This window comes from Sphaeramia orbicularis, chromosome 15 (genome assembly GCF_902148855.1).
Source record: "Sphaeramia orbicularis chromosome 15, fSphaOr1.1, whole genome shotgun sequence".
Taxonomy (NCBI): Eukaryota; Metazoa; Chordata; class Actinopteri; order Kurtiformes; family Apogonidae; genus Sphaeramia; species Sphaeramia orbicularis.
Window position 1 is genome coordinate 512,666 of NC_043971.1, and position 26,969 is coordinate 539,634.

The 26,969-nt window shown below is 40.7% G+C and overlaps 1 protein-coding gene across 1 annotated transcript; it reads left to right on the forward strand.

Annotated features, from left to right (window-relative positions):
• Positions 1-805: 805 nt before the first annotated feature.
• Positions 806-24,479, forward strand: LOC115434205 (exonuclease 1-like). The gene is made up of 15 exons (XM_030156011.1): positions 806-861; positions 4,665-4,854; positions 4,951-5,070; positions 5,726-5,849; positions 6,831-6,968; positions 9,623-9,835; positions 13,032-13,219; positions 13,313-13,415; positions 13,514-13,736; positions 13,925-14,108; positions 14,394-14,747; positions 16,572-16,809; positions 17,042-17,119; positions 20,349-20,530; positions 24,279-24,479. Exons 2-15 carry the CDS (start codon positions 4,694-4,696, stop codon positions 24,343-24,345), a joined length of 2,373 nt encoding a protein of 790 aa, XP_030011871.1. The 5' UTR covers positions 806-861; positions 4,665-4,693; the 3' UTR covers positions 24,346-24,479.
• The last annotated feature ends 2,490 nt before the right edge of the window (positions 24,480-26,969 follow it).

The following is a 26,969-nucleotide window of genomic DNA, read 5'->3' on the forward strand; positions in this document are numbered from 1 at the left end:
CTGTGGGTTTGAATAATTCTGTGGGCTTTAATAAAAGTCTGTGGATTTGAATAATTCTGTGGGCTTTAATAAAAGTCTGTGGGTTTGAATAATTCTGTGGGCTTTAATAAAAGTATGTGGATTTGAATAATTCTGTGGGCTTTAATAAAAGTCTGTGGATTTGAATAATTCTGTGGGCTTTAATAAAAGTCTGTGGGTTTGTCCCCATCCTTCAGAATCAGCCCCTGCCAGTGACACAAGCACACCCTGCCTGTCTAATTTGTCTGCAGCCCTGCCCTTCACCGGCAGAGGTCACTGTAACCGCAGCTTCGACACAAGTGTTTCAGTTCTTTTTTTTTTTTTTTTTTTTTATTTATTTTTTTAACTTGTCTTGTCCAGTGTTTCATTTCATAAAAGTGTGTCGGACATCAGCAGAGAAAAGCCCGACATTCCCGCTTGAACCATCATACATGTTTTATTTTATATGGACCCCCTTTTACCATCATACATGTTTTACTTTATGGACCCCCCCTCTGAACTTCTCCATATGTTTTATTTTATATGCCGCCCCCCCCCCCCCCCGTACTTCTCTACAGGGCTGATGCTGTGGTACTAATTCGTATCAGTCATAAAAACAAGGTGAACCTCAAACGTAGCACTAAATGTCTAGGTAAGGAAGCAAAGTCCTACCGTGCTGCCCCGGTCAACTCCCCAAGCGCACCCGTTGTCATGCCCAAAATGAACTCTGGCCAATAGCAGCGGTTCATACTCATAAGTCACCTGACTTTGACCAATCACAGAACAGCACATAGATGGACTAGTTTTACCGCTAAAACCAAAGCAGCTCCAGTGTTTGTGAATCTGCGAAACAAAGGCACTCAGGTAGGATTTAATTTCAGCTGCTAGTGGCATTTTGTGACATTATTTGACATTTAGTTTAGACTGATGTGTGTTCCATTTGGCTGTTAGTGAATTGTCGCCTGTTGGCTGTAGTTCCCGCTAACGTTAATTGACAGTTAAATAATCCCTTTTTCCGGATATGAAACCGTTTAAAGCAGCTGTTAGCTAGATGTGGTTGATTAACAGCAGCTGTTAGCTTGTTCTGGTTGATTAACAACAGTCCAGCTGGTGTGTATGTTTGGCATTTAGCATGTTGGTCTTTTGTACATGTATAACAACAGTCAGTATTCTAACGGAAGTGTGAAAAGTTAAAGTATTCAAAGTAGTCCCTGTCCGTGCTTTACTTTTATATGGGATGTTTTTGTCTTAATTGTTCTGCATTCATGTGTACGTTGCATTTTCCAGCTGAACACATCTAAGGTGGAGCTCATTTCAACCACTATTTAAACTGTTGGTAGTTTAATCTACAACAGAGCATCACATTCTATTACATCATCATGTTTGGAGCATCACTTTGTGTCTTGACAGCTGTGTGTCTATAAAATATAAGCTGTTCAATCACATTCATTCCCTGGGTAATAATCTACATGGGTTTGAAGTAGTGCCTTGAACTTTAGAAAGGGCAGGAACACAGCCTACAAAGGAACACTTAGTAGGGGACCCAAAGTCTCAAAAATGGGTTGAACCTGACATGGTTTGCCATACTTTTTATTTGTGGGTTTTTTGTTTTTTTTTTGTTAATTTTGATCCTAAGGACCAATAATTGGAGGGTCTTGGAGGGTTAATTAACTTATTTATTCATCTAAGATTTCTATAAACATGTATAATATGTGTTTTATATTATTATTGCAAGTTAATAAGTTGCCTATTCACTTTAGAGACCATACTTCGGCTAAAATGGCAATTTAAAATCTTTATTTCCCTAAACTTACATATCATGTTAACTGCTAGCCTTAGCATGCTAAGCTAATTGCTAGGCTATCCTAACTTGATAAGACTGACCAGAAATAATTTATGAAATAAACTCAATTGTTACTATAAATAAAGAGCTTTATTACTTCTTTTGTAATATTTAAGTGATACATGTACAAAATTCAGGCTTCAGTATCCTAAAACTACAGAACTAGTAATCAAGTGTAGCTGCTATAGCATTAGCTAATTACAGATACAGATATGACTAGCTAGCTTAGATATTGATAATATGTATGCAAATAACATTTAAATATGTAAATTGTAAATAAAAGGACATCCTTAAATTAGATCTTGTCACATACAGATTGTAGGCTATGCTTTAGAACACTTAAGCCATAGACATAAACTAAAATAGTCAATTGAAAGTAAGACAAAATACAGAACTTACTTCAGATAAAATCGAAAACATCAGGTATAATAACTTCTACCTATTTCTTAAAGGAACAGTACATCTATTCTTGACAATCCAATTTGGGATAACAAGAGCAATGGGCAACAAATCCAAATTCTGTCATGAAACTTTTTTTTTTTCTTTTAATAAAATTGCACCTACAATTCCTAAGAAATATTAATGTCTATTAATAATTGAATGATTTCCATTCTGCTGCATTTACCCATTGGACTTGCATACAGATGATGATGCACAGCCTCCAAGTCTGATGGCTGTTCCAAAGTCATTCAAATTACTAAGATCGTGTGTGTGTGTGTGTGTGTGTGTGTGTGTGTGTGTGTGTGAGAGCGAGAGAGAGAGTGTGTGAGAGTGTGTAAATGTGCCATGAAGCTAAATATCTTCATCTTCTGTCTTTCGGAATTTTGAGAGTAGCTTAAAATTCTATTGAGGTTCTGGGCCTGTATTGCCAGCTAGTAGAGAAATCATCACAGATCCATTGATTTTGGTTGGATTTTTATAATTTTTTCTGTGGAATGAGTATAATGTTTGGTGAAAAGAATGGCATATTGGCTGATGTCATAACTTGGGGGAATAGTTGATTGCCAATGAAGTTGAAAATATTGGAAAAAAGTGAGAAAACGCCTTTTTTTTTTTTTTGCATTAAATTGAGCCAGAATCATGTAGAAATGTGTTTTAAGAATTATTTTTTCATTGAAGGTTGTCACCATATGTGTTTTTTGCATCTGGAATGAATTTATTCACAGCTTACCCAGCCCACTGAGAAATGAAAGAAAATTTTCATTTTTCAAAATTTTATATCAAAAAAAGAGGAGTACATACACTAATAAGGCCACAATTTTTTTTCCCGCAATATTTCCAGCAGAGCAGACCCTCCAATTATTGGTGCTCAGGATCAAAATTAACAAATAAAATACAAATAAAAAGTATGGCAGACTATGTCAGGTTCAACCCATTTTATTGAGCTTTTGAGACTTTGGGTCCCCGACTAACTTTATCCTTCTTGTTTATCACAAACATTCGAAATCAACACATTGGATGGAAATATGATGATGATGATCTTACATCTGATAATATTATCAGATACATACAAATTTACTATTTTTAAAAACTTTATTCTGTAAACAGTTTGCTAATTCATGTCAGGTTTGTAAGTGAAACAGAATTATTTTTTTTATAATAAAATTAATTTTGATTTTCCTTTGTGGATCAGATGGGCTCAAGGTGAACCGTTGGTGTTTTGGATTTTTGCCTCTGGGTTTATTTGGAAGATAACCTTTAACACGACGTCTAAGTTACTGATGAGGTATATGTGTATCTATGACTGTTGGAGACCTCTATGTTCATATCTATTGAGCATGTGAGGTCAACACATGTGAATAATACAGGGTTTTCACTGGACAGGACTACAATGAAAATGTGTAATCTGGAAAAACAATGAAAGCTGTCAGATAAATGTTGTGGAGTAACAAGTGCAGTGTTTGCCTTTGAGATGTAGAGCAGTAGAAGGATAAAGTTACACAGCATGGAAATACTCAGACATACTTAGACGAGGATAGATAGACCTTTATTGATTCCTTGGGCAGAGAGGCTCCAATATCAGCACAACAATGAGTACTAGTAATTCAAGTACTTTAATTATAGGGTTGTAAAACACTGACTTTAAAGTCCATGTGAGCAGAGGGTGGTGGGTCAGTAAGTGGCTACTTGAGCAACTTCAGCAGGAAAAAAAAAGGTTTGGAACCAATAAGGTAGTCATCAGGCAGCTGTCATACATGCAAGATTACTGTCATAAATAAAACAAAAATGGATTTTTGTTAATCACCACACTCTCATAGCATGGTCTAGATAACAATATTAGAAATAATAATTAGAATAGTAATGTGATATTTCATGGTAGATTTAGTGCAAAGATCATTCCTGACAAATTCCCTTCTACTGTTTGATTACATTCCATTGTCTGTCGTTAGATGGTACAAATTAAGTAATTAAGGCTGCACCATTAAATGAAAAAGCCATTTTGACATTTTCTGTCTGTGTACTTTGCTCCAAACAAGACTCCCTTCACTATTTCAGTGACATTGAAAGTCTTTCAAATAAATAATTCAAATATTTTCCCTGTTCTACTCATTGACTTCTGACACAGATCTGTTCTGTTATTCTTGGTGGTCTTTGACACAGATCTTTTCTGTTGTTCTTGGTGGTCTTTGACACAGACAGTGTTTTTGACAGGTGTTCCTGGGTACCACTTCTGCTGTGTGATGTCAGCTGTACATTTACTGTCAGGACTGAACCATAAGGCAGCTGCTGACTTCAATAACAGAGGCCCATTTTAGTTCCACTTCTGCATGACAAAAACATACAGATCTGTTGCTGTGTCACTGTTTCCCTGATTCCTTTAAAGGTTCAGTCTGTTCAACTTGGCAGCTTAAAATGGGAATCCCTGGACTTCTGCAGTTCATCAAAGACGCAGCAGAGCCTGTCAATGTGAAAAAATATAAAGGCCAGACTGTGGCTGTGGACACTTACTGTTGGCTGCACAAAGGAGCATTTTCTTGTGCTGAAAAACTGGCCAAAGGAGAACCAACTGAACAGTAAGCCCCTGTGATCTCCTGAACTGTGCACACAGTGAACCCCCAAGTGTTTCTGTGAACAGCTGAATGACATGTTTGTCTTGTGTCCAATCACAGGTATGTTTGGTACTGTATGAAATTTGTAGACCTGCTGTTGAACTTCAATGTGAAACCGATTCTGGTGTTTGATGGACGTAATCTGCCTTCAAAACAAGAGGTGGAGAGGGCTCGCAGACAGTGAGTATTGTGTGTAGACTGCATACGTATTTGCATATTTAGAATAGAATAGAATCTGTATTTGTCACATGACATTGGCCAGACAATGACAGTGAAATGGGAGCTGCAACAGGCCGTGATTGTGCAAAAACAGGTAGAAAATAAATCAAATCAAAATCAAAACAAATTTTATTTATATAGGGCCAAATCATAACAAAAGTTATCTCATGACGCTTTACACATACACACACAAGGGGGTGGGACCTGGGTATCAGAAAAACATTAGAAAAAATATTTTCAACACCTTTCATATGAGGAGAGGAAGGTCAGGAACCTCCAGATCTACACATCCCATTCTTTGTTTACATTTGGGTTTTACTCTGATCGTCTCACATTTCCCTCCAAACGTCTGCAGTGAAAGAGTTTCTGCTGTTGTCGTTTATGTTCTCTTTCAGAGTTTCTGCTGTTGCTCATGTCGTTTATGTTCTTCAGAGTTTCTGCTGTTGCTGATGTCGTTTGTGTTCTCCTTCAGTTTCTGCTGTTGTCGTTTGTGTTCTCCTTCAGAGTTTCTGCTGTTGCTGATGTCGTTTGTGTTCTCCTTGAGTTTCTGCTGTTGTGGTTTGTGTTTTCTTTCAGAGTTTCTGCTGTTGCTGATGTTGTTTGTGTTCCCCTTCAGGCGTCGAGAAGCCAACCTTCAGAAAGGCCGTCAGTTGCTTCGTGAGGGGAAACTGTCCGAGGCCAGAGACTGTTTCAACCGCTGCGTGAACATCACCCCAGCCATGGCTCACAACCTCATTAAGGTGAAGAGCCACGCCCACCCTCTGCTCCAGTTTGACCACCAGTATTTAATTTCATGATACCATCAATACTTTCCAAAAGGGAGTTATGACATGACAACAGGAATAAAATACTTTTTATATCAATATTCTGTAGTATTAGTTTAAATAATATATGAAACCAGTTGTTTTAAGTGACTGTTGAATTGTCATTGAGCCTGTTTACATGACCATAAATATCCGATACCTGGGAGTAATCGGATAATTGTAATTATCAGATCTAATGTTTACATGCCCTTAAAAAATGCAAGAGTCAGATTTTTTTCGGAGTTTATACATACATACTGATGGTAGGCTCAAACTTCCTGTTATTGTCTTCAACTCATGTTTAACTATGGAACGTCAGTTTTCTATGATTTGAATCGTTTTTCCACATGTTCAGATGGAACAGAACTAAATAAATCAGATTCACCTGTATACATGCAGGAGGACTGGGACAGACCCAGGTGTGTTCATCTGATTGATTCTAATCAGATTATCCTGTTTACATGGTGGCTTGTGTAATGTGGCAGCTCCAGAAATCCATAATAATCAGAGAATGCGTGTGCATGTAAACGGGCTCATTGTGTGTTTTTTGGGTGTGTTCATTGTGTGTTTGTGTGTTCATTGTGTGTTTTTTGGGTGTTTATTGTGTTCATGCAGGCTACCAGGCTCAGGGGGGTGGACTGTGTTGTGTGTTCATTGTGTGTGTTTTTTGTGTGTTTGTGTGCATTCATTGTGTGTTTGTGTGCGTTCATTGTGTGTTTTTTGTGGGGGGTTTTTTTGTGTGTTCATGCAGGTTGCCAGGCACAGGGGGGTGGACTGTGTTGTGTGTTCATTGTGTGTGTTTTTTGTGTGTTTGTGTGCATTCATTGTGTGTTTGTGTGTGTTCATTGTGTGTGTTTTTTGTGTGTTTGTGTGCATTCATTGTGTGTTTGTGTGTGTTTTTTGTGTGTGTTCATGCAGGTTGCCAGGCTCAGGGGGGTGGACTGTGTTGTGGCTCCGTATGAAGCTGATGCACAGTTGGCTTTTCTCACCAAGTCTGGTTTGGCTCAAGCCGTCATCACTGAGGACTCGGACCTGCTGGCGTTTGGCTGTAAGAAGGTACCTGTTCCCTCTGATCAGCTGCTGTCACCATCACAAGACCATCACTTTTTTTTTTTTTTTTTTTTTAATCAAGAGCTTTTTATTGAAGTTTTTTCAGTATAATACAAGTGCAAAGCTGAATGGTCCTTACAGAAATCTGAAGTAGGCATGGGTGTATATCAATGGCAGCTAGCACCATAGAAAAAAAAAAACAGACGAAACTACAGACTGTACATAAAAGAATCCCTTCTCAGTCATTGCCAGTGCACTAGACACAGTAAAGGATCAGGATCACAACAGAAACCTGTGCAAGGAGTAAGGACGGAGTGAGCAGCATAGTTCAACTGCACCTAAACGTCAAGCATTTACAAGCTCTGGAAGGTTTTTAGGAAGGGACCCCACACTTTCTGGAAGGTTTTTAGGAAGGGACCCCACACTTTCTGGAAAGTTCTTAGAAAGGGACCCCACACTTTCTGGAAGGTTTTTAGGAAGGGACCCCACACTTTCTGGAAGGTTCTTAGAAAGGGACCCCACACTTTCTGGAATTTCCCATTTGATTGCTGAAGTGAGTATCTAATGGCGCGTTTCCACTATGTGGAACCGACTCGGGTTCCGGGCACTATTCCTGGAGACTGTTTGCATTACAAGATAATACCCACTTTACAGTACCTGGTCGCCACAGTGACGCAGCGTGTAACTTCCATGTGGTCTCCTCAGTGAGTTGTTGATAAACTTGCTCGTTGCGTGTTTTCCCCTCAAGCTCACGATGAATTTTTTCGTCAGCGACTGAGGACAGAAATGTCTGAACTTCGTTGACTGACCACGGTGTAGTTTTGTGGGCTGTCATCATGTGGATTAACCTACCGCTATATGAACCTACCGCTATATGAACCTACTGCTATATTTACTGTCAACGTCCAAATGTGTTTGTTTTTTTTAAATGGCAGGTCGCACATTGATGACACAGAGACGACTCTCTGACCAGTCAGTGGTCTGCAGTGTTTACACGTCACATTTTAGTATCTGTTCACCCATTTTGGAACCTTGGCAAAGCAGATACAAAAAAACTAGTACCAGGTACTAGATTCCAGGTCCTTTAACATAATGGAAACGCAAAAAGGTGGAGTTGAGTGGAGCTAGTACCATGCAGTGGAAACACAGCCTAATTTTCTGTAGTCTGAAGCAGGACATAATGTCTTCCAAGCGCTGCGCATGAGTGGGAGGGAAAGTATCCCTCCACCTGAACAGGACTGCTCATTGAAAAGCTCCTCGCTTTAATCCACGTAATGACAATATGCTTCTTAAATATCTACTATCAGTAGGAATTTGTGGGAGGGGGAAATGTCTTTTTCAAAGTGCTCTTTACAAATGATGACTTTCAACTTGTCCTTTTGCTTCTTTTGTTGCTGATCACACTTTTGCCCTTTTGTTTTGTTTAATCCTTCAGCAAGTTTTAATGTTTATTTATTAAATGGAATAGTAAGCCAACAGAAGGTCATAGATAAAAAGATAAAGGGTAGGATAAAGAAAAATACTAAAGGATTAGAAATAAATTCGAAACAAATAAACGATAGTCACTAGCACTGGCCCCAGTTCAATATTTGGGACTCCAGAGCAGTAATGTATCAGTTCTGTGTCAGCATGTACTTGAAGCTTTAAGAGGGTTTTGTCATAAATCGTTAACATGAACATCAGACATGGATATCAGCCCTGATTATGATCATGAGAACAGTCCTTTGGCTTCAATACTGTCCTCTACAAAATACTTTTTTCAATTCAATTTGCCACTGCAATGAAAAGGAAAATACATGATGATACAAATGTTTACTTTTGTTTTTCATCCTATTGGATTTTTCTAATCTCAAAACACTAACTCTTCCAAATAAAAATGTTTATAAGGTCTTGAAGCTATCCGTTAACTGAGTACCACTGACACAAAGATGTTCCAGTTGTTCCTGACTGCTACATGTGCTGACATTAAGGACATTTACTCCAAACATATTGGAATTTTAATCAACCCAACTACGTATACTTGATAATTTATTTAAATTCAGTTGGTTCTATAACCTACCCTGAGTTTTTTTGTTTTTTTTAAATCACCACAGTGCATCCATGGTTAGAGTAAAAATAATATATGCATGAAGTCATTACCACAAACTATCAAAGTACTTATGCTGCCTTTTCGTGTGTCGGGAAGATGATCCTTTCTACTTGTGAATTTGAATTTACGAGTATGTTGTGTTCAAGTGCTTTTGTTGTCGTAGCAAAATAAAACATGGCTGACACACAGATTATGGTAACCTGCTACTTGGGTAAAACAGTTTTGGACATGTTTCTTCATCTGAGACCGTATTTTTCATTGTTTTACACACGTTGTCTATGCCATAAATGTTTAAAATCATCAGCTAACAGCAGCAGAACGTTAATAAAAGCATTATTTATCATTGGCCTTGAATCCCTCGTTGCTCTCCACCATCTTGAAAAGGTCAAAGGTTATTTTCATGTCAGCAGCTCATGTATCAAATTTTTTTCCCAGTTCTCCAGTGGAAAATATGACGTGAAGGGGCATTGATGGGCGGTTTTCAAGTTGATAACTAGTATTTACCATAATTCTTCTAAGAGGTGAAGGCAGCATTCCCTTTAGTCGTGAATCCTCTCTTATGATCTCGCAGGTAATCCTCAAAATGGACAAGCAGGGTAATGGTCTGGAGATAGACCAGAGTCACCTGGGCCGCTGTCGGGCTCTGGGGAACGTGTTCACAGAGGACAAGTTCCGCTACATGTGCATCCTGTCCGGGTGCGATTACCTGGCCTCGCTGCACGGCATCGGCTTGGGAAAGGCCTGCAAACTGCTGCGCTTAGCCAAGGAGCCGGACATCCTAAAGGTGAGACCGACTGGGACGTTAAGACTCGCCTAAATCTCCTAAAGCAGTCCATTGGTATTTACCTGCACAAAAGGGGGAGGGGTTAAATCACAAAAAGAAAATAAACAAACAGAAAGTAACATCAGCATCAGCTACACTGCCCAATTAGATTTTAAAACTGTTTAATTCTTATTCTATATGTATATAAATATTTATGTAAGTATAAATACTACATTTCTTCTTTTCCTTTATATTTCACTCTTCCTTGTGGTTTGTTTCTACCTGTCTTCTTTGCACTGGTGTGTTACATGAATAAATGTCCCCTAGTGGGATCAGTAAAGTCTTCTCTTCACTTATCTTACACATTGGACCAGCCACAGGGCCACGCTCCTGTTTGGACAACAGTACAAACCATTGTACAGCTGTGGGACTTTAAGATGGAAATGATAAAAAGACACATGATAATGAGAACAGTTTACACACAGGGTGGCATTTGGACAATGATAAGCTCTTCAGGTGGGGCTGTCATCTTCTACATACAAAGAATAATCACATTACAAGACGTACAAAGACCACAACAGATCATAGCACTTCAATCAAACCAAAGTCACTCCAACACAGCTGAGACACACAGCAGTGTCTCATCAAAAACCCACAGAATTAAATAAAGTTCATACATGTCAACTCTGTCTACAACAGAATACACAAGATATATCCAAAAATTAAATTGGACCTAATCATGTCTGTTCAGTCTTCAGGAGTTGTGCGCTACAGATGCTAGCATACTAGCTAACATTGGTAAACAAGATCTAAAGGTCCCTAATGTGGGCATTTGAACAGTCAGTGTCGTATGACCCCAAATCCTAAATAAACTACAAAGAACCTGGAACCACAACAACCTTTTCTACAGATAATGGCAGAGAATCTCATGAATTTTTTTACAGTTAATACAGGGTTCCTGCAGGGTCTTAGAAAGTCTTATAAGTCTTGAATTTCCAAATCAGCATTTAATACCTAAAAAAGTCGTTAAGGGTATTAAATTTGATACGGTAGGTCTTCAGTTCTGTTGCCATAAATGTGTTGGCTTTATTGTGTCTAAATGTGTCTGGGAAATGTCCAAACTGCAAAGAAAATAACGTTACTCTGCTTGGTTCCACCCGACAATTTATATTGTAATTAGGAGCCAGTTATCGGTAACTTTACAGCCCCCAGTGAGAAATGACTCAGAACGGTGGGAATCAAAGCGTTGAGTAAATAAATACATTTTCCTAAATCCTAGGAGTCACGAATCTTTGCCAGTATGGCTGTGAAATGGGCATTAAATTCTGTTCTAGGTAGTCTTAAAAAGGTCTTCCAAAGTCTTAAATGTATCTTGTAGAAAGCTGTAGGAACCCTGTAATGGCTGAAGCAGTGATGAGTGCACACAGACCACCACTGACCTGAACATGTGGTCTGAGCATCTGTTCTGAACATCTGGTCTGAACATCTGTTAACATCTGTTGTGAACATCTGTTTGAACATGTGGTTTGAGCATCTGTTCTGAACATGTGGTCTGAACATCTGTTCTGAACGTGTGGTCTGAACATCTGTTCTGAACGTGTGGTCTGAACATCTGTTATTAACATCTATTCTGAACACCTGTTCCAAACATCTGTTAACATCTGTTCTGAGCATCTGTTCTGAGCATCTGTTATGAGCATCTGTTCTGAACATGTGGTCTGAACATCTGTTCTGAACATCTGTTAACATCTGTTATGAGCATCTGTTAACATCTGTTCTGAACATCTGTTAACATCTGTTCTGAGTATCTGTTAACATCTGTTCTGAACATCTGTTCTGAACATCTGTTAACATCTGTTATGAACATCTATTTTGAACATCTGTTCTGAGCATCTGTTAACATCCGTTATTAACATCTGTTCTGAACATCCGTTATTAACATCTGTTATTAACATCTGTTCTGAACATCACTAAGTGCACTGATCGTTAGTGTGCAACATAACTCAAAAAGTTATGGACAGATTTGGATGAAATTTTCAGTGTTTGTTGGAAATGGGATAAGGAAGAAATGATTAAATTTTGGTGGTGATCGGGGGTGGGGGGGCCCATGGGGGGGGGGGGGGACTGATCGTTAGTGTGCAACATAACTCAAAAAGTTATGGACAGATTAAATATTCCTTTAAAGTGATTAACGTTTTTAGTTTGCTTTAATTCATCTGTTCGACTGTTCCATAATTTAACCCCTGACTGAAACACCTTTTTACAGGTTCTGTGCCATTTATAAATTCAGTTTCTCCCTTCTCACTATGAGAACAATTTTTGTATTTTATTGAGAAGTAATTGATGTCTTGCTTTAAATATTAGTTGTGCTAATAATAATAATAATAATAACTAGAAGCACTCGGAGAGCGCAGACCTCCGCCAAGGCTGATCAGTGGGCCCCCCCGTGGGCCCCCCCACCCCCGATCACCACCAAAATTTAATCATTTCTTCCTTATCCCATTTCCAACAAACCCTGAAAATTTCATCCAAATCTGTCCATAACTTTTTGAGTTATGTTGCACACTAACGATCAGTGGGCCCCCCCCCCCCCGTGGGCCCCCCCACCCCCGATCACCACCAAAATTTAATAATTTCTTCCTTATCCCATTTCCAACAAACACTGAAAATTTCATCCAAATCTGTCCATAACTTTTTGAGTTATGTTGCACACTAACGGACAGACAAACAAACAGACAAACAAACAAACCCTGGCAAAAACATAACCTCCTTGGCGGAGGTAAAAATGATGTTTGCATTCGCTTCCTAGGCTTTATAAAAAACAACTGCCCATGACAGGTATGAAATAAATAATCTGAAATCTACAGGAGTGACTGCAGTCTGTTGAGTGTTAGAAACTGAACAGTTGGTGGCACTAATTCTCCACCCAGATGCAGAAGGCCACATTTGTTAAATCACCGGGAGCAATATGTAAAACCACCACAGTTAACTGAAGTGATTACATTCAGGAGATCAGTAGGAACTGTGACAAAAACTAAGTTCAGATGCAGCTTTTCTTTGTATTCAAAAGAACTCTTGAAATATACAGTTTTATTATTAATTTTCAGTGATTCCAGTGTGTTTCAGCCCTAGTTTTGGTTTCAGTTGCAGGGATCAGAGTCTTTATAGTAATTCACAATATAAACAGGTGTGACCTTGTCTGTCTCCTCCTTGTTAGGTGATCAGAAAGATGGGTCAGTACCTGAAGATGGACCTCATCGTCCCTGATCACTACATTGAAGGGTTCGTCCGAGCCAATAACACCTTCCTGTACCAGCTGGTGTTTGACCCAGTCCAAAGGAAAGTGGTGCCTCTAAACCGGTATGCAGACCACGTGGACCCAGCCAGCCTCAGCTACGCCGGACCGTATCCTTCTGTCTGTCTGTCTGTCTGTCCTGTGTCACCTGATGGAAATACATTTGGCATTTCAGCAGCGTTCCTTAACGTAGATGCATGCAGTCATATCGGAGATGATAAAGGTTTACAGATGGCTTTAGGAAACCTTGACATCTACACTCTGGAGAAGATAGACGACTTCAACCCAGACAAACCTGTCACACAGGTACCAGATCACAGTAAAAAAAGAATACACTTAATACAAAAAAAACCCCAGAAAAACATTTTCCCGTTAATGTAGACGCACTCTTTAATGTGGTACAGGTTTGTAAAGCTCGCAGTCGCAGCTGGAACGACCGCCCCTCCTCCAGCGGTCCCAGTACATCCAGTATCTGGAGCCGAGGCTTCAAAGCAGCCTCCGCTCCCACAGCTGGACCCGCCTCATCCCCAGACCGGCCTCCCTCCAACAGGGGAAAGGAGAGAGTCATCAGCCTGGACGCTGTGAGGCTGCCCTGCAGAGAGCTGCAGGTGAAGAGGCCCCGTGAAGGTAACCCTAACCATGAAGGTACAGCTGTTCAGGCCCTCCTGTCAGACTGAGCTGTTGGAGGTGATGAAGGCTTGAGTTCTGATGTTCTTAGTTTAGTTTGGAGCAGAACTCAACAGTCCTGGGTTTGATGTGGAGCCTCTGAGTCTCTGTTGAATCCTCCTGACTGAGCTGGTCTTCTGTCCTCCTAGACTGTCCTCTGTCCGACCAGGACATGCTGCAGCAGTACTCCTCCTCCTCCCACAGTCGGAAGAGATCCAAGTCAGAGGAGCAGCAGCACAAACCCATTCAGCCCCGGTCACGGAACTGCTTCGCTACACTGCTGCAGAAGAGGAACCAGGTCTGTGAGGACGAAGACCAGACCACCTGCTCCAGGTGAGGACAGTTTCAGGCTTGAGGGGGGGGTGGCAATGTCCCAGTGTCCCCAGTACCGCCCCCCAGTGACAAACACTGTGTTACAGTGACCGTTTTGAAGGCGTAACCCTTGTATACCCTGTACAGCTCTAGTAGTATTGTATTTCAGCCTTTCCTGGGTCTCCTTTGTGCTCGACCCTCTGACTAAAACTGTGTTTGATTCTTCAGTTTGACTAAAGCCTTTGACTCTGTCTCTGTGGTAGATTCTTCAGTCCTCTAAAGCCTTGGACTCTGTCTCTGTGTTAGATTCTTCAGTCCGTCAGCAGGTCGGAGCTCTAACACCTCCGTTCAAGATGCAGAGCCCAGAAGTGCCGGTCCACCCCAGAGCCAGGCGGGCCCTGGCAGCCAGACCGGCAATAGTGACGGTCCTGACGCCCCATCTGTAGAGACCCCCAGCCCCCCTCCATCTCCATCCCAGAGCATTACGCCTTCCCCTGCAGGGAGTCGGGGTCTACGACTGTTCCAGTGGTCCGGAACCCCCTCCTCGACAGACCAGACCGGGACACCAAAGCCCAGCTCAGGCCTGGCTGCTCTCCACAAGTTTCATTATAAGAGGGAGAACGTGTCCTTGTCCAGACCCCAGAGCCAGAGCAGACTAAGGTACGGTCAGAGGTCTTCCACCTCTGAAATGATCAGGAGTTGTTTTCATGTACACTTTCAGTTTTCTGTTGGAGTTTGAGTAGATATGTAATTTTATTTTCATTTGGAGGAGTTAACTAGTTGGAGTTGAGTTTTTTTTTCAGTTTTTGTGTTAGTTTGTTGTTCTAAGGACAGCCTAAAGTTATAGAAGCTGAAAAGGATCAACAGGAAAGGATACAAGGATGCGTTTTTCTCTTGCTGATAAACCAGCCTTTCACCTATTTTTCACCTGTTGATTTTTCTCTAAAATACACACATTTCATCTATATAACCAATTTTATGCCAACACTCATCTGCATTTTGACTCTGATTAACTTGGTTAATCTGCTGCATTTGGTATCATCATCAACACAAAGGAAGTGTGTGAAAGCACGCAACATTCTTTTCTTCATATATCTAAATTACATTTTTTCTCACCTTTCGTTAACTTCTTGCCTCTTTCTTATCACTGACATAACACAAATGCAGTCTTTCCTTGTGTATATATATATATATATATATATATTTATATGTTGTAAATATTTTGTTTTTCTGAAGTACAGAGTTGGCCTTTTGTATATTTAGGTATTTCCTTGTAGCTTTGTATATTGTTAGTACTTTCCAGTATCTGTTTTTCAGTATAATTTTGTGGGATAGTTTTTATTTACGTGTATAGTAGTTTGTTTTTTTACACTTTAAGAATCTGCTGCTAAACTGATTTTCATTGTTCCTGTAAAAGTGACAGTGAAGATCTATTCTATTGTGTTCTATTCTAATCTATTCTATTCTATTGTGTTCTGTTCTATTGTATTCTGTTCTGTTCTATTCTATTCTGTTCTATTCTGTTCTGTTTTATTTAGATAGTCATCCTTCTATTCCTTTTTTTCTTATCTTGGTACAGGTCAGGTTACAATTAAACAATGCATACTTGAATATATTTATACCAGTAATTTGAACATAAATATTGTAAAGGTCATCTTTTCCCATTATTGTCATTGTCATAGAGAAGACTGAGAATGTGTAAATAGAAATAAGATATACCTTTATTAGTCCCACAAGGGGAAATTCCAGGTTTACAGCAGCAAAGTACAAAAGCACACGAGAGTAAAGGTACAAAAGCACACGAGAGTAAAGGTACAAAAGCACACCAGAGTAAAAGTACAAAAGCACACCAGAGTAAAAGTGCAGAAGCACACCAGAGTAAAAGTGCAGAAGCACACCAGAATAAAAGTGCAAAAGCACACAAGAGCCAAAGAAGTGCAAAAACAAGATATACACATTCAAAAAAGCTCTATCCATTATTTACATCTGAGCATGTTGATCATACCACAGGTTTATTGTACTGTTTACTGTATTATTTATTGTACGTTTACTATATTATTTATTGTATTATTTATTGTACGATTTACTGTATTATTTATTGTACGGTTATTGCATAGAATTTTTGGAGCATTTCTTATTGGGGAGCCTGACAACTGCAGGAAGGAAGGAAATATATTTAACTTTTAAAATTTTTTTTTTTAAGGTTTTTCATACCTTTGCTTCTTTCTTAGTAATATGTCATAAATACAGATTTTAATGCTTTTTTTTTTTTTTTTGCTGTATCATCTAAGAATTCAATAATCTACTCATTGTAACAGCTGTTCTTTTTTAAATTGAGCAGTATTTGTACCATCAGTTTAGTCTTTGTTTTCAAAGCACTCTTTTGTATTTAATTTCAGGTAGGGAGCTGATGTTTTTCAGTCTTCTTTGAATTGTAGTTCACATTGCGTATCCTAACCTTTAGTCTTTTTGGGTGTCTGGCAGGGACCCTGAGAATGAGGAGACGCCCCCCTCCCAGGACAGCGCCTACTTGGACCCTGAGGATGAGGAGGCCTCCCCCTCCCAGGACAGCGCCTACTTGGACCCTGAGGATGAGGAGGCCTCCCCCTCCCAGGACAGCGCCTACTCCTCCCAGTCACAGCCTGACCTCACATCCTGCCACACAGAGGACTGCCCCACCCACTGCTTCCCTTCCACCCACCACCCACATGCATGCACCTCTGTACGTTCACACCAACCACCTCCTCTTCCTCCTCCTCTTCCTGCTCCTCCTCTTACTGCTCCTCTTCCTCCTCCTCCTCTTCCTGCTCCTCCTCCTCTTCCTCCTCCTCCTTCTTCTACGTGCCTGTACATCACCTCCCTTTCATGACTTATGAGTGGGCAGGCAGGGACTTGTTTCAGGAGCTGTGTTTCTTTCACCTGGTGAATCTTTTTATGTTTGATGTGTTTTTTAGGAGGTGAACTCAAGCCCAGACTCAGAGTCAGAGCGGAGTCCCACACAGGACAAGAAGCCCAGTATGGGGAGGTCCAAGGTGGGTCAAAGGAGGACAAAACCTCGGTGATGGCAGGTGTCGTCCTGCATCACAGATTTAAAGTTGTTCGTCGTTATCAGGGTTTTAATGACAGCATGGAATATGCACCGATGAAGAGGCATTTCCACTATGACACACAAACACAACATCACCATCAGATCTGATCTGGGTTTTCCCTTCATCTGTGGAAGGCCTGGGTTTATGTGGTGATGTGGCAGGTGGGGGATTGTTTGTGTGGTTCAGGGATCCTCCCCAGACATCATGTGTTTGAGTAAACATACGATGGTTAGACCCTAATGGAGCGCACCACTCATCTTCATCCTCCAGTATTATTGAACCACCATCACCTATTTGATCCTCCTCTGTCTTATTGGAGGCCTCTTACTTTAAATTAAAGGGTCAGTGTGTCAGATTTAGGGCACAGCTGTCCAACTCATTTTAGTTCAGGTTCCATTTTAGTTCAGCTCAGTAGGATCTCAAGTGGATCAGAACCAGTAAAACAATAACAGCAGAAAAAGTCACATTATGAAAATGTTTACGTCTACAAAGTTTCCTTTAAAATGTGAATCATGAACAACCTGAAATTTCTTAAGAGAAATAAGTGTTTACTGATATTCTGCCTCAGTTTATCGTTTCCACATGTTCATTCTCATGTACAGATACAGTGGATCTACAAATACACAAGGCATTTAATAACACACTATATTGGTCCAATTACACTGATTTATATGAAGATGTTTCAGGTTGTTCATATTTGTTCAGATTATTCACATTTGTGAAAGGATAGTTTGTAAATGTAAACATTTTCATGTAATTTTCCTTTTTTTACACTAAAACAAAGAGAATAATTTGGAGTTGTCATTATTTATAGGTTATTATGTTCTTATTTTACTGGTTCAACCCACTTTAGATCAAATTAGTCTGGATGTGGAACCTGAACTAAATGAGTTTGACACCTTTGATTGTTAATATCTTCTTTGGTAATATCTTGGGGGCAGCTATAGCTCAGATGGTAGAGCGGGTCGTCCAATAACCGAAGGTGGTTCGAATCCCACTCTATCCATGTGCTATTGTGTCCTTGAGCAAGACACTTCACCCTCCTCTCCTCCAGTGCTGCTACTCACACTGGTGTATGAAAATGTGTGAATGTGGTGGTGGGAGGCGCCGTAGGGTAGGCGTGAATTGGCAGCCACGCTTCCGTCAGTCTGCCCCAAAGTTAGGGTTTAGGGTTAGGACCCCAGAGCAGCTGTGGATACACATGTACTTTACCACCACCAGAGTGTGGATACAAATGTAGTTTACCACCACCAGAGGGAGAATGTGAGTGAATGAATAATGGATCCTCTGTATGCGCTTTGAGTATGCGTTCATAGAAAAGCGCTATGTAAATCTAATCCATTATTATTCTTCTGTGAAAGTTTTTAACTTCACAAATCCATCCCATAGGCCGTATGTTTGACACATGCGATTTAGTGGGATATAATTTAGAATTATCTTCTCATTAGTGTATAATCACACTATAATAAGAGCCTTTGTGTTTTTATGACTGTAGAATGAGATGCTTTTATGTCGTACAGCCTTATTGTTTTTAGTAGCTCAGTGTGGACTTCTGTTTCCTAGCTTACCGGCTGATTGGCTATAAACTATTGTCGTCATGCGGCATCTGTTGTCGTCGTCTGTCGTCGTCGTCTGTTGTCATCGTCTGTCTAACTTTTTTTGAAAACCCCTCGTAATGATAATCAGCTTTTATTTCAACATGGAAATCCTGCACAGTCTTCCATTTTGTGTCCACATGTAACAAAAACAGCTGATGGACTAAGATGAGCTTCAGTTCAACATCAAGGTGTGGCCTTTGAAGTACATGTAATATCACACCTGTAGTTTCAAGTGTAAAAGTGGAATCCTGATAGGAATGGAACAGTGAATTCCACCAATGGCAGGCGTAGATGTTCAACGTCAGCATCATCACAGTTCAACCAAAAGGCTGAAGGAATGTGCACCAGCTTCATTCCAATCCAGTCAGTAAGTGTAGAAGTTTCATTTAGGATTGGATCAAAGGGACTGACGAACACAAAAGAAATGTTTTCATCCACAGGAACACAACTAGAGCACACACCTACCATGACTGACAATCCTATCAGTGTTCCAATGCACAGGTGTCCAACACACAGCCCCCCAAAGGGTCCGATCCGGCCCAAAGCGGCCCCCCAAAGGGTCCCACCTGGTCCACAAGATGAACTTAGAAATGACACTCACGATATTAACAAAGGCCTTTTAGTTCAGGGGACACAAACACACCAGTTTGATCTGAAGTGGATCAAATGAGTGAAAGTAGTCACATTTTAAATGAAAATAATGGCATAATAAATGATGACAACTCCAAATGTTTGTCTTTTTTTTATATTTTAGTGTGGAAAAAAATAAAATTACATGATGAAAATGTTTACTTTTACAACTATCCTTTGACAAAAAATATGAATAATATCAACAAATATGAACAACTTGAATTTTTCACTACTTTTCAAAAAAGTAAAAGTCAAATTTTACCAACATTCTGCCTTAGTTTATCATTTATCATCTACAAATACACAAAACATTTAGTAACAGGGAGAATATTCAGAGTTGTTACAGGTCCTTCAAATCCTTAAAAATGCTTGAATTTCAGTGTTGTGTTTTCATGGTCTTAAAAGTATTTGAATTTTAGTTTCAGTGCTTGAATTCTAACTGTGTGATGTGATTGATTGATTGATTGATTTTTAATATTAATTGTGCCTGGTTAGATGGCCAAGCCAAAGCTAATACAGAGACGGGATCGATTTGGATAAATAAAATTATGTCTAAAAAGAAAAACAAAATCCTGAGTCTTCTCAGTGGACTCTGAAGAACGCCAAGTGGCTTCCCTTTTAGAGTCCAGTGTGAAGGGGGGGAGGGGGTGCTGGGCTGGGCTGCAAACACTTCAAAATGACCCTTAAAAGGGGTTGAATTTGACCTTGACAAATGTGTACGAACCCTGATATTGGTACAATGACACATGTACTTTTTGAACTAAAACAGAATAATTTGTAGTTGTTCTTTTCCTGGTGCGGTCCACTTCAGATCCAGTTGGGTTAAATGGGGTTGTGGTTAGGGTTAGGGCTAGGGCTGAACTGGACTGACGTTGACAACCCTGTTCTAATGGGAACTCCTGCACTTATTGAAGGTGTTCTGCTCCTGGTCCTTCTCGCCCCAGGTCTCAGGTCTGTCACGGCCAAAGTCCAGTGGTCAGATTCAAACGGTCCGAGCCGGTCTGGGACCGTCCAGGGCCAGCGGACTGAAGAGGAAGTCCTGCAGGAAAACCCAGACCAACAACGAGAACAGCCCCGGGGTCCAGGAAACCATCAGCAACCTGTGGACCAAGTTCAGCTACAAAAAGTAAAGTAGGAAAACACACTCAGTAGGACACACACACAGTGGAACACACAGTAGGACACACGCACAGTGGGACACACGCACAGTGGGACACACGCACAGTAGGACGGCCATGGCTCAGTTGGTAGAGCGGGTCGTCCAATAACCGAAGGGTTGGCGGTTCGAATCCCGCTCTGTCCATGTGCTGTTGTGCCCTTGGGCATGACACTTCACCCCCCTTGCCTCCAGTGCTGCTACTCACACTGGTGTATGAATGTGTGTGAATGTTCGGTGGTGGTCAGAGGGGCTGTAGGTGCAGATTGGCAGCCATGCCTCTGTCAGTCTGCCCCAGGGCAGCTGTGGCTACAAATGTAGTTTACCACCACCAGAGGGAGAATATGAGAGTGAATGAATAATGGATCCACTGTGTGCGCTTTGAGTATGCGTTCATAGAAAAGCACTACATAAATCTAATCCATTATTATTAGTAGGACACACACACAGTAGGACACGCAGTAGGACACACATACAGTAGGATACACACGGTAGGACACACACAGTAGGAAACGCATTAGGAAATACACAGTAGAACACATGCACAGTAGGACACGCACACACAGTAGGATATGCACAGTAGGACATACAGTAGGAAAAACACAGTAGGAAACGCACAGGATGGAAATGGGGTTTCTGTTGGACAGCGTTCATACGGAGCCTTGAAATCCTTGAAAGTGCTTGAATTTCAATGTTTTTTCAAGGTTGGAAAGTGCTTGAATTTTTGTTGAAGTGCTTGAAAGTGCTTGAAATTCTCACTCTGTAATGTGATTTATTTATTTTTAATATTAACTCAAGCCAAAGCTGCTTCCACTTTGCAAAAATCTAACTCTGACCCAGTGTATGTTGATCATTTCTGTTCCAAATATCTGACCACACTGAAAATCAGACAGAATCACCTACAGAGGAACTGCTCACTCAGAAGAACTGATTCAGAGACAGTAGATCTGGAAAATCTGAGTTCAACTAATCTGAACAAGATCATTGACACTTTTTCCAATGGCAGATTTATTTATTTTTTTGCTTGAATTAAGAAAAAAAAATTGGAATTAAGCAAAAAAAAAAAAAATCTTGAATTAAGTAAAAAAAAAATCTGCCAATGGAACAAGTGAAAATGATCTTGTTCAGATTAGTTGAACTCAGATTTTCCAGATCTATTGTCTATAAATCAGTTCTTATATTTGAGTGTACAGTTCCTCTGTAGGTGATTCTGTTTGATTTGAAGTGTGATCAGATATTTGGACTAGAAATGACAAATATACACTGGGTCGGATTTGGATTTTTGCAGTGCAGAGGTGATACATTTAGAAAAATAAACCTTTTTATCACAGAAGAACATTCCAGGTGTTGTCAGGTCGACTCCAGGTCCATTTGGATCTGAGTCTTTGTCTCTTTGGTTCCAGTGTGTCTGAAGAACACCAAGTGTCTTCCCTTTTTTGGATTAAACTTTGTGTTCTCCTTTAATTTCTAAAGTTTTTGCTTTTATGAAACATAATTTTAGATGTTTATACATAATGCAATGTACATCATTGTGATAAAAAGTGAAACAAATCTGAAAATGAGTCTATGTATTCCTGTATTTGACTACAGCGATAAGGAGTCGTGCTGGAAACATTTGAAAATAACCCTTCCAAGTGCTTGAATCTGAACTTGGAAAACGTGTCTGAACCCTGGTTGTAAACACACATCATCAGTGCACAAAACCCAAGTGGAGCAGAAATCCAAGTGATTGACAGCGTCAAAGCAGGACACAGACATGTCACTGATGGGTCACTTAGACTGTTAACCCTAACCCAGGACACAGACATGTCACTGATGGGTCACTTAGACTGTTAACCCTAACCCAGGACACAGACATGTCACTGATGGGTCACTTAGACTGGCAGGAGTTTTGGAAAGTTCTGGAAACAAAGTGGCCTCAGCTCCACATCATGTCGAACCCTAACCCTAGCCCTAACCCTAACCCAGGATGGAACTCGAGCTTCTACTGAAGTTAGACGGCATGTTTTTATGAGGAACTACCCACATGTTTGTGTTGTTCATTCCACAAATGACAAGTTTTACCTTTGTGTAACGGAGACTAAAGAGGTGTTCACAGCCCAGACTAGTGTGATTAAAGGTGACAAATGACATGACTGACACTAATAATGTTTCCACAGGTTTTCTGAGGACTTTATGTGGAATATACACATGAAAACAGGTCCAAACTCTGAGGTCAATGTTCAGTTGGACAGAAAGTCTATGTTCTAATTAGTCTATGACATTCACATCATATAATGAGTGTTTTTCTGGAGGATTCTACTGAACTCGTTAGTGCACCGTTGTCTGCAGCCCCCCCCCCCCCCCCCCAGTCCAGGAGCTCATTCTACCTCCTTGAGTGGCAGCTGTGGGTCATTATTAGATGACACATCTTCATGCCCTTCTTTTCCTGTAAACAGAGCTGGTATGTTATGAATGTTTGTGATAAAATGAAGGATTAAGTGTTTTCTTCATGACAAGGATCAGAGTCTTATTATTGAATGAGGATGTTTGGACAAATACTGGAGGTCTTTTCAAGTAACACATGATACATGACACACACTTGAACTGATGACATGTTTAGAACTTACTCTGTGGAAAGGCTACGCATTTGAGTAAATGGATAATGTGGAAATGTCTTCAGACATTTGCTCTTTTCTTAACAATTTCTACAGTTTATGTTCTGGATAGACAAAATGGCAGATCTACAGTAGATGGACTAAAGAGCTGCTAGTAGTTTTTTTTTTTTATTCTGTTTCTGTGGCTAAATAAACTTCTTCAAACCCTACTGGATTGGGACAAGAGCATCATCACATATGAACTTCTAGAAAATGAAGCATTGATGTAGATAAAAGTACCAACAGGTTCTAAAGCAGTTCACATTAGCTCAACCTTAAACATGTAGGAAAATGATTCCAAAACAGATAGAACAGGAGCTAATTGAACACACAATGAACACACCAGCTCCATTTGGCTGATGGGACTCATATACTTTTACTGATGGAAGGACTGGTATTTGTACTGGAGGGAAAGAGTCACATGTAAGTCAAAAGGAACATAATGTGTACATGCACACAGTAGAATACACAGTAGCACAGGCAAACCATGTACATGTACACAGGAGTTGAGTTAGGGATTCACAATAATGATCTGCACCCATAATTATCAGACTGATCTGGAAAATATGTCATTCACATAATTAAAGTTTTCACTGATAGATACAGCCCATAATAATACATGTAAACTGATGAGACTGGGTGCATTTCACCAGTACACAGTAGAGGAGGAGGAGGAAGAAGATCCAGAGGCAGACCCAGATCCAGATCAAAGTGGGCATGGCTACAGATGTCCACACCTACTTTGGTGCTGATTGGTCACTGTTCTGGACATTAAACTACGATCAGCTGTTCGGACGTTCAGTGTTTTTGAATGTCCCTGTTCTTCTGCTGTCGGAAGACCCAGACCTAGGCTTCAGGTTCTGGACTATTGTCCATCTGAAGCAGACACAGGCTTCAGGTTCTGGAGAAGAATTTATGGGACTATTAACAGAGTTTAACACTGACTGGAAACAAGAAGAAAACAACTGGAACTGTGGAAACTATTGGTGTTTGGGATCAGAGTCAGTTCCCACAAACAGAAGGTATTCCCTGGTCCCTGGTGTTAATGTGAATGTTTAAACGCTGCCTTTGTGTTTTTCCAGGAGTTCACAGCAGGACTATCTGAGCATGTGCAGAACCTCTGGTTCCAGTCCAGTCCAACTTCATTGATGCTCCACACACATCTGAGCCTCATCACCACCTTCCAACCGCTGCTTCCACGCTCTCTCCTAGACCTGGACCCAGACCTGGACCTGGTCCTGGTCCTGGACTGTGTTTTAAATATTCATTTGTGTATGGTAAACTTTAAATAAACTCTTGTGAACTCTGTGGTTTCATCACTGCTGGAGTTGGTGCTTTTTTCTTCACAGAACACTAACAGAATGTGTCCCACACAAAATATGCACACAAAATATGCACAGCGCATAGTTGAGTGTTTACTACAAAAGCCCTGCCCATATGCCAACAGGAATGCTGTGATCAGGCTGAGGTTCATACCTTCAGCTGGGGGGGGGGGGGTTTAAAAATGAGGGTGGGCTGAGTACAGTAAACAAACACATCAATACCACCAGACTGATGTGGAACTGGGGACACGCCCACATAACCTGAAAAGTATGAACGCCCTGAAACGTCTTCAAAAAAGTCTGTGTCATTGTTCCGATCTTCAGTCTGTTCTTGAATGGTCTGTGTGTTTGTGGATCCACTGCATCTGTATGTTAGAATGAACATGGAAATGATCAGCTGAGGCTGAATATTGGTCCAATCACAGATTTTTAGGAATACATTTCAGGTTTTTCATGTTGTTCACATTTTAAAGGAAACTTAGTAGATGGAAACATTTTCATAGTGAATGTATCTTTTTTCACTGTTATTGTTTTACTGGTCTGGTCCACTGGAGATCCACTGGACTGAATGTGGTCTACTGGAGATCCTCTGGGCTGAATGTGGTCCACTGGAGATCCGCTGGGCTGAATGTGGGCCTCTGACTTCTCTGTTTTTTCTGTCTTTCTGAATTTTTTGTCTTTTCTTTTTTGTCTGTCTTTTTCTGTCTTTGTCTTTTTTTGTTTTTTTTCTGACAGTGTTCATTCCTCCATGTGGCTGTGTTCAGATACCTGAGCTGTTCCACATACCAGACGTTCTTCTGGTTCTTCTTTAACCCAGTGTTGCAGACTATTGCTCAAGCACCGCTGGTGTCATCTGGTTCCTGCTCCCACCTCCACAACACACACTCCAGTGATACGAGAGAATTTCAGACTTCCTTTATTATCATTCAATAAATGCACCATCAGTACCTTATTAAACGAAATATCAGTGCTTGGCTCACCACAGTGTCAGTTTATAATAAAAAAAATAAAAACACACCTTGAAAAATATAAAAGTAACATAAAATACTGTAAACATTTCATATATATATATATGTGTGTGTGTGTGTGTATAAAAATTGAAAAGACTAGAAGACTAAAAACTAAAGTGTATAGTAATGGATTGGATTTTATATAGCGCTTTTCTAGACACCCAAATCGCTTTACATTATTGATCCATTATTCGTTCGCTCTCACATTCTCCCTCTGATGGTGGTAAACTACATCTGTAGCCACAGCTGCCCTGGGGGGGGGGGGCAGACTGACAGAAGCATGGCTGCCAATTCGTGCCTACGGCCCCTCTGACCACCACCAAACATTCATACGCATTCATACACCAGTGTGAGTGGCACTGGAGGCAAGGAGGGTGAAGTGTCTTGCCCAAGGACACAACAGCACATGGACAGAGCGGGATTCAAACCGCCAACCCTTTGGTTATTGGACGACCCGCTCTGCCACCTGAGCCATTTAATGTAATAAAGTGCTTCATATTATTGCAGTAACGGGGCAGCAGCAGGTTTGGAACAGGTCCTGTTTACTGTGGCTGTTCAACAGTCTGATGGCCAGGGGTCAGAGGTCAGCAGTGTGAACAGTCCATGGTGTGAGTGTGAGGGGTCAGAGGTCAGCAGTGTGAACAGTCCATGGTGTGAGTGTGAGGGGTCAGAGGTCAGCAGTGTGAACAGTCCATGGTGTGAGTGTGAGGGGTCAGAGGTCAGCAGGAACTGAAGTCAGTCTGCAGTAAAGGTACCATGGTAGAACCGCTCCTATGTGTGTAGAACTGAATGCAGTTGGACGACATTCTCTGAACATGTGAGTGAGACGGCAACTGTGACAAAGACTGTAACAAACACACACACACCTGCCAATCAAAGCCAGACATGGTGTATTCAGTATTATGGTACAAAATATGGCTCATTTAAAGAGTGAGGCCTTTTAGGATCCAGTAGATCTATTCCACCTGTCAGTTCCATCCCTTCGGCTTCTGTTTGAACCTAAAGCCTTTTTTTAGTTTCTGATGTGTGATGTCATATAGTTTGATTATATGTGTGGGTTAGAGTTAGTGTGGGTTTGGGTTAGGGTTAGTGTGGGTTAGGGTTAGTGTGGGTTAGAGTTAGTGTGGGTTAGAGTTAGTGTGGGTTAGGGTTAGTGTGGGTTAGAGTTAGTGTGGGTTAGTGCGGGTTAGAGTTAGTGTGGGTTAGAGTTAGTGCGGGTTAGGGTTAGTGTGGGTTAGGGTTAGTGTGGGTTAGAGTTAGTGTGGGTTAGGGTTAGTGTGGGTTAGAGTTAGTGTGGGTTAGAGTTAGTGTGGGTTAGGGTTAGTGTGGGTTAGAGTTAGTGTGGGTTAGTGCGGGTTAGAGTTAGTGTGGGTTAGGGTTAGTGTGGGTTAGAGTTAGTGTGGGTTAGGGTTAGTGTGGGTTAGAGTTAGTGTGGGTTAGA

Coding starts and splice junctions, on each gene's coding strand:
- LOC115434205 (XM_030156011.1), top strand. CDS start 4,694: ATGGGAATCCCTGGACTTCTGCAGTTCATCAAAGACGCAGCAGAGCCT. Junction 5,850..6,830: donor TGGCTCACAACCTCATTAAG/GTGAAGAGCCAC, acceptor GTGTTCATGCAG/GTTGCCAGGCTCAGGGGGGT. Junction 20,531..24,278: donor ACCAAGTTCAGCTACAAAAA/GTAAAGTAGGAA, acceptor GTGTTTTTCCAG/GAGTTCACAGCAGGACTATC.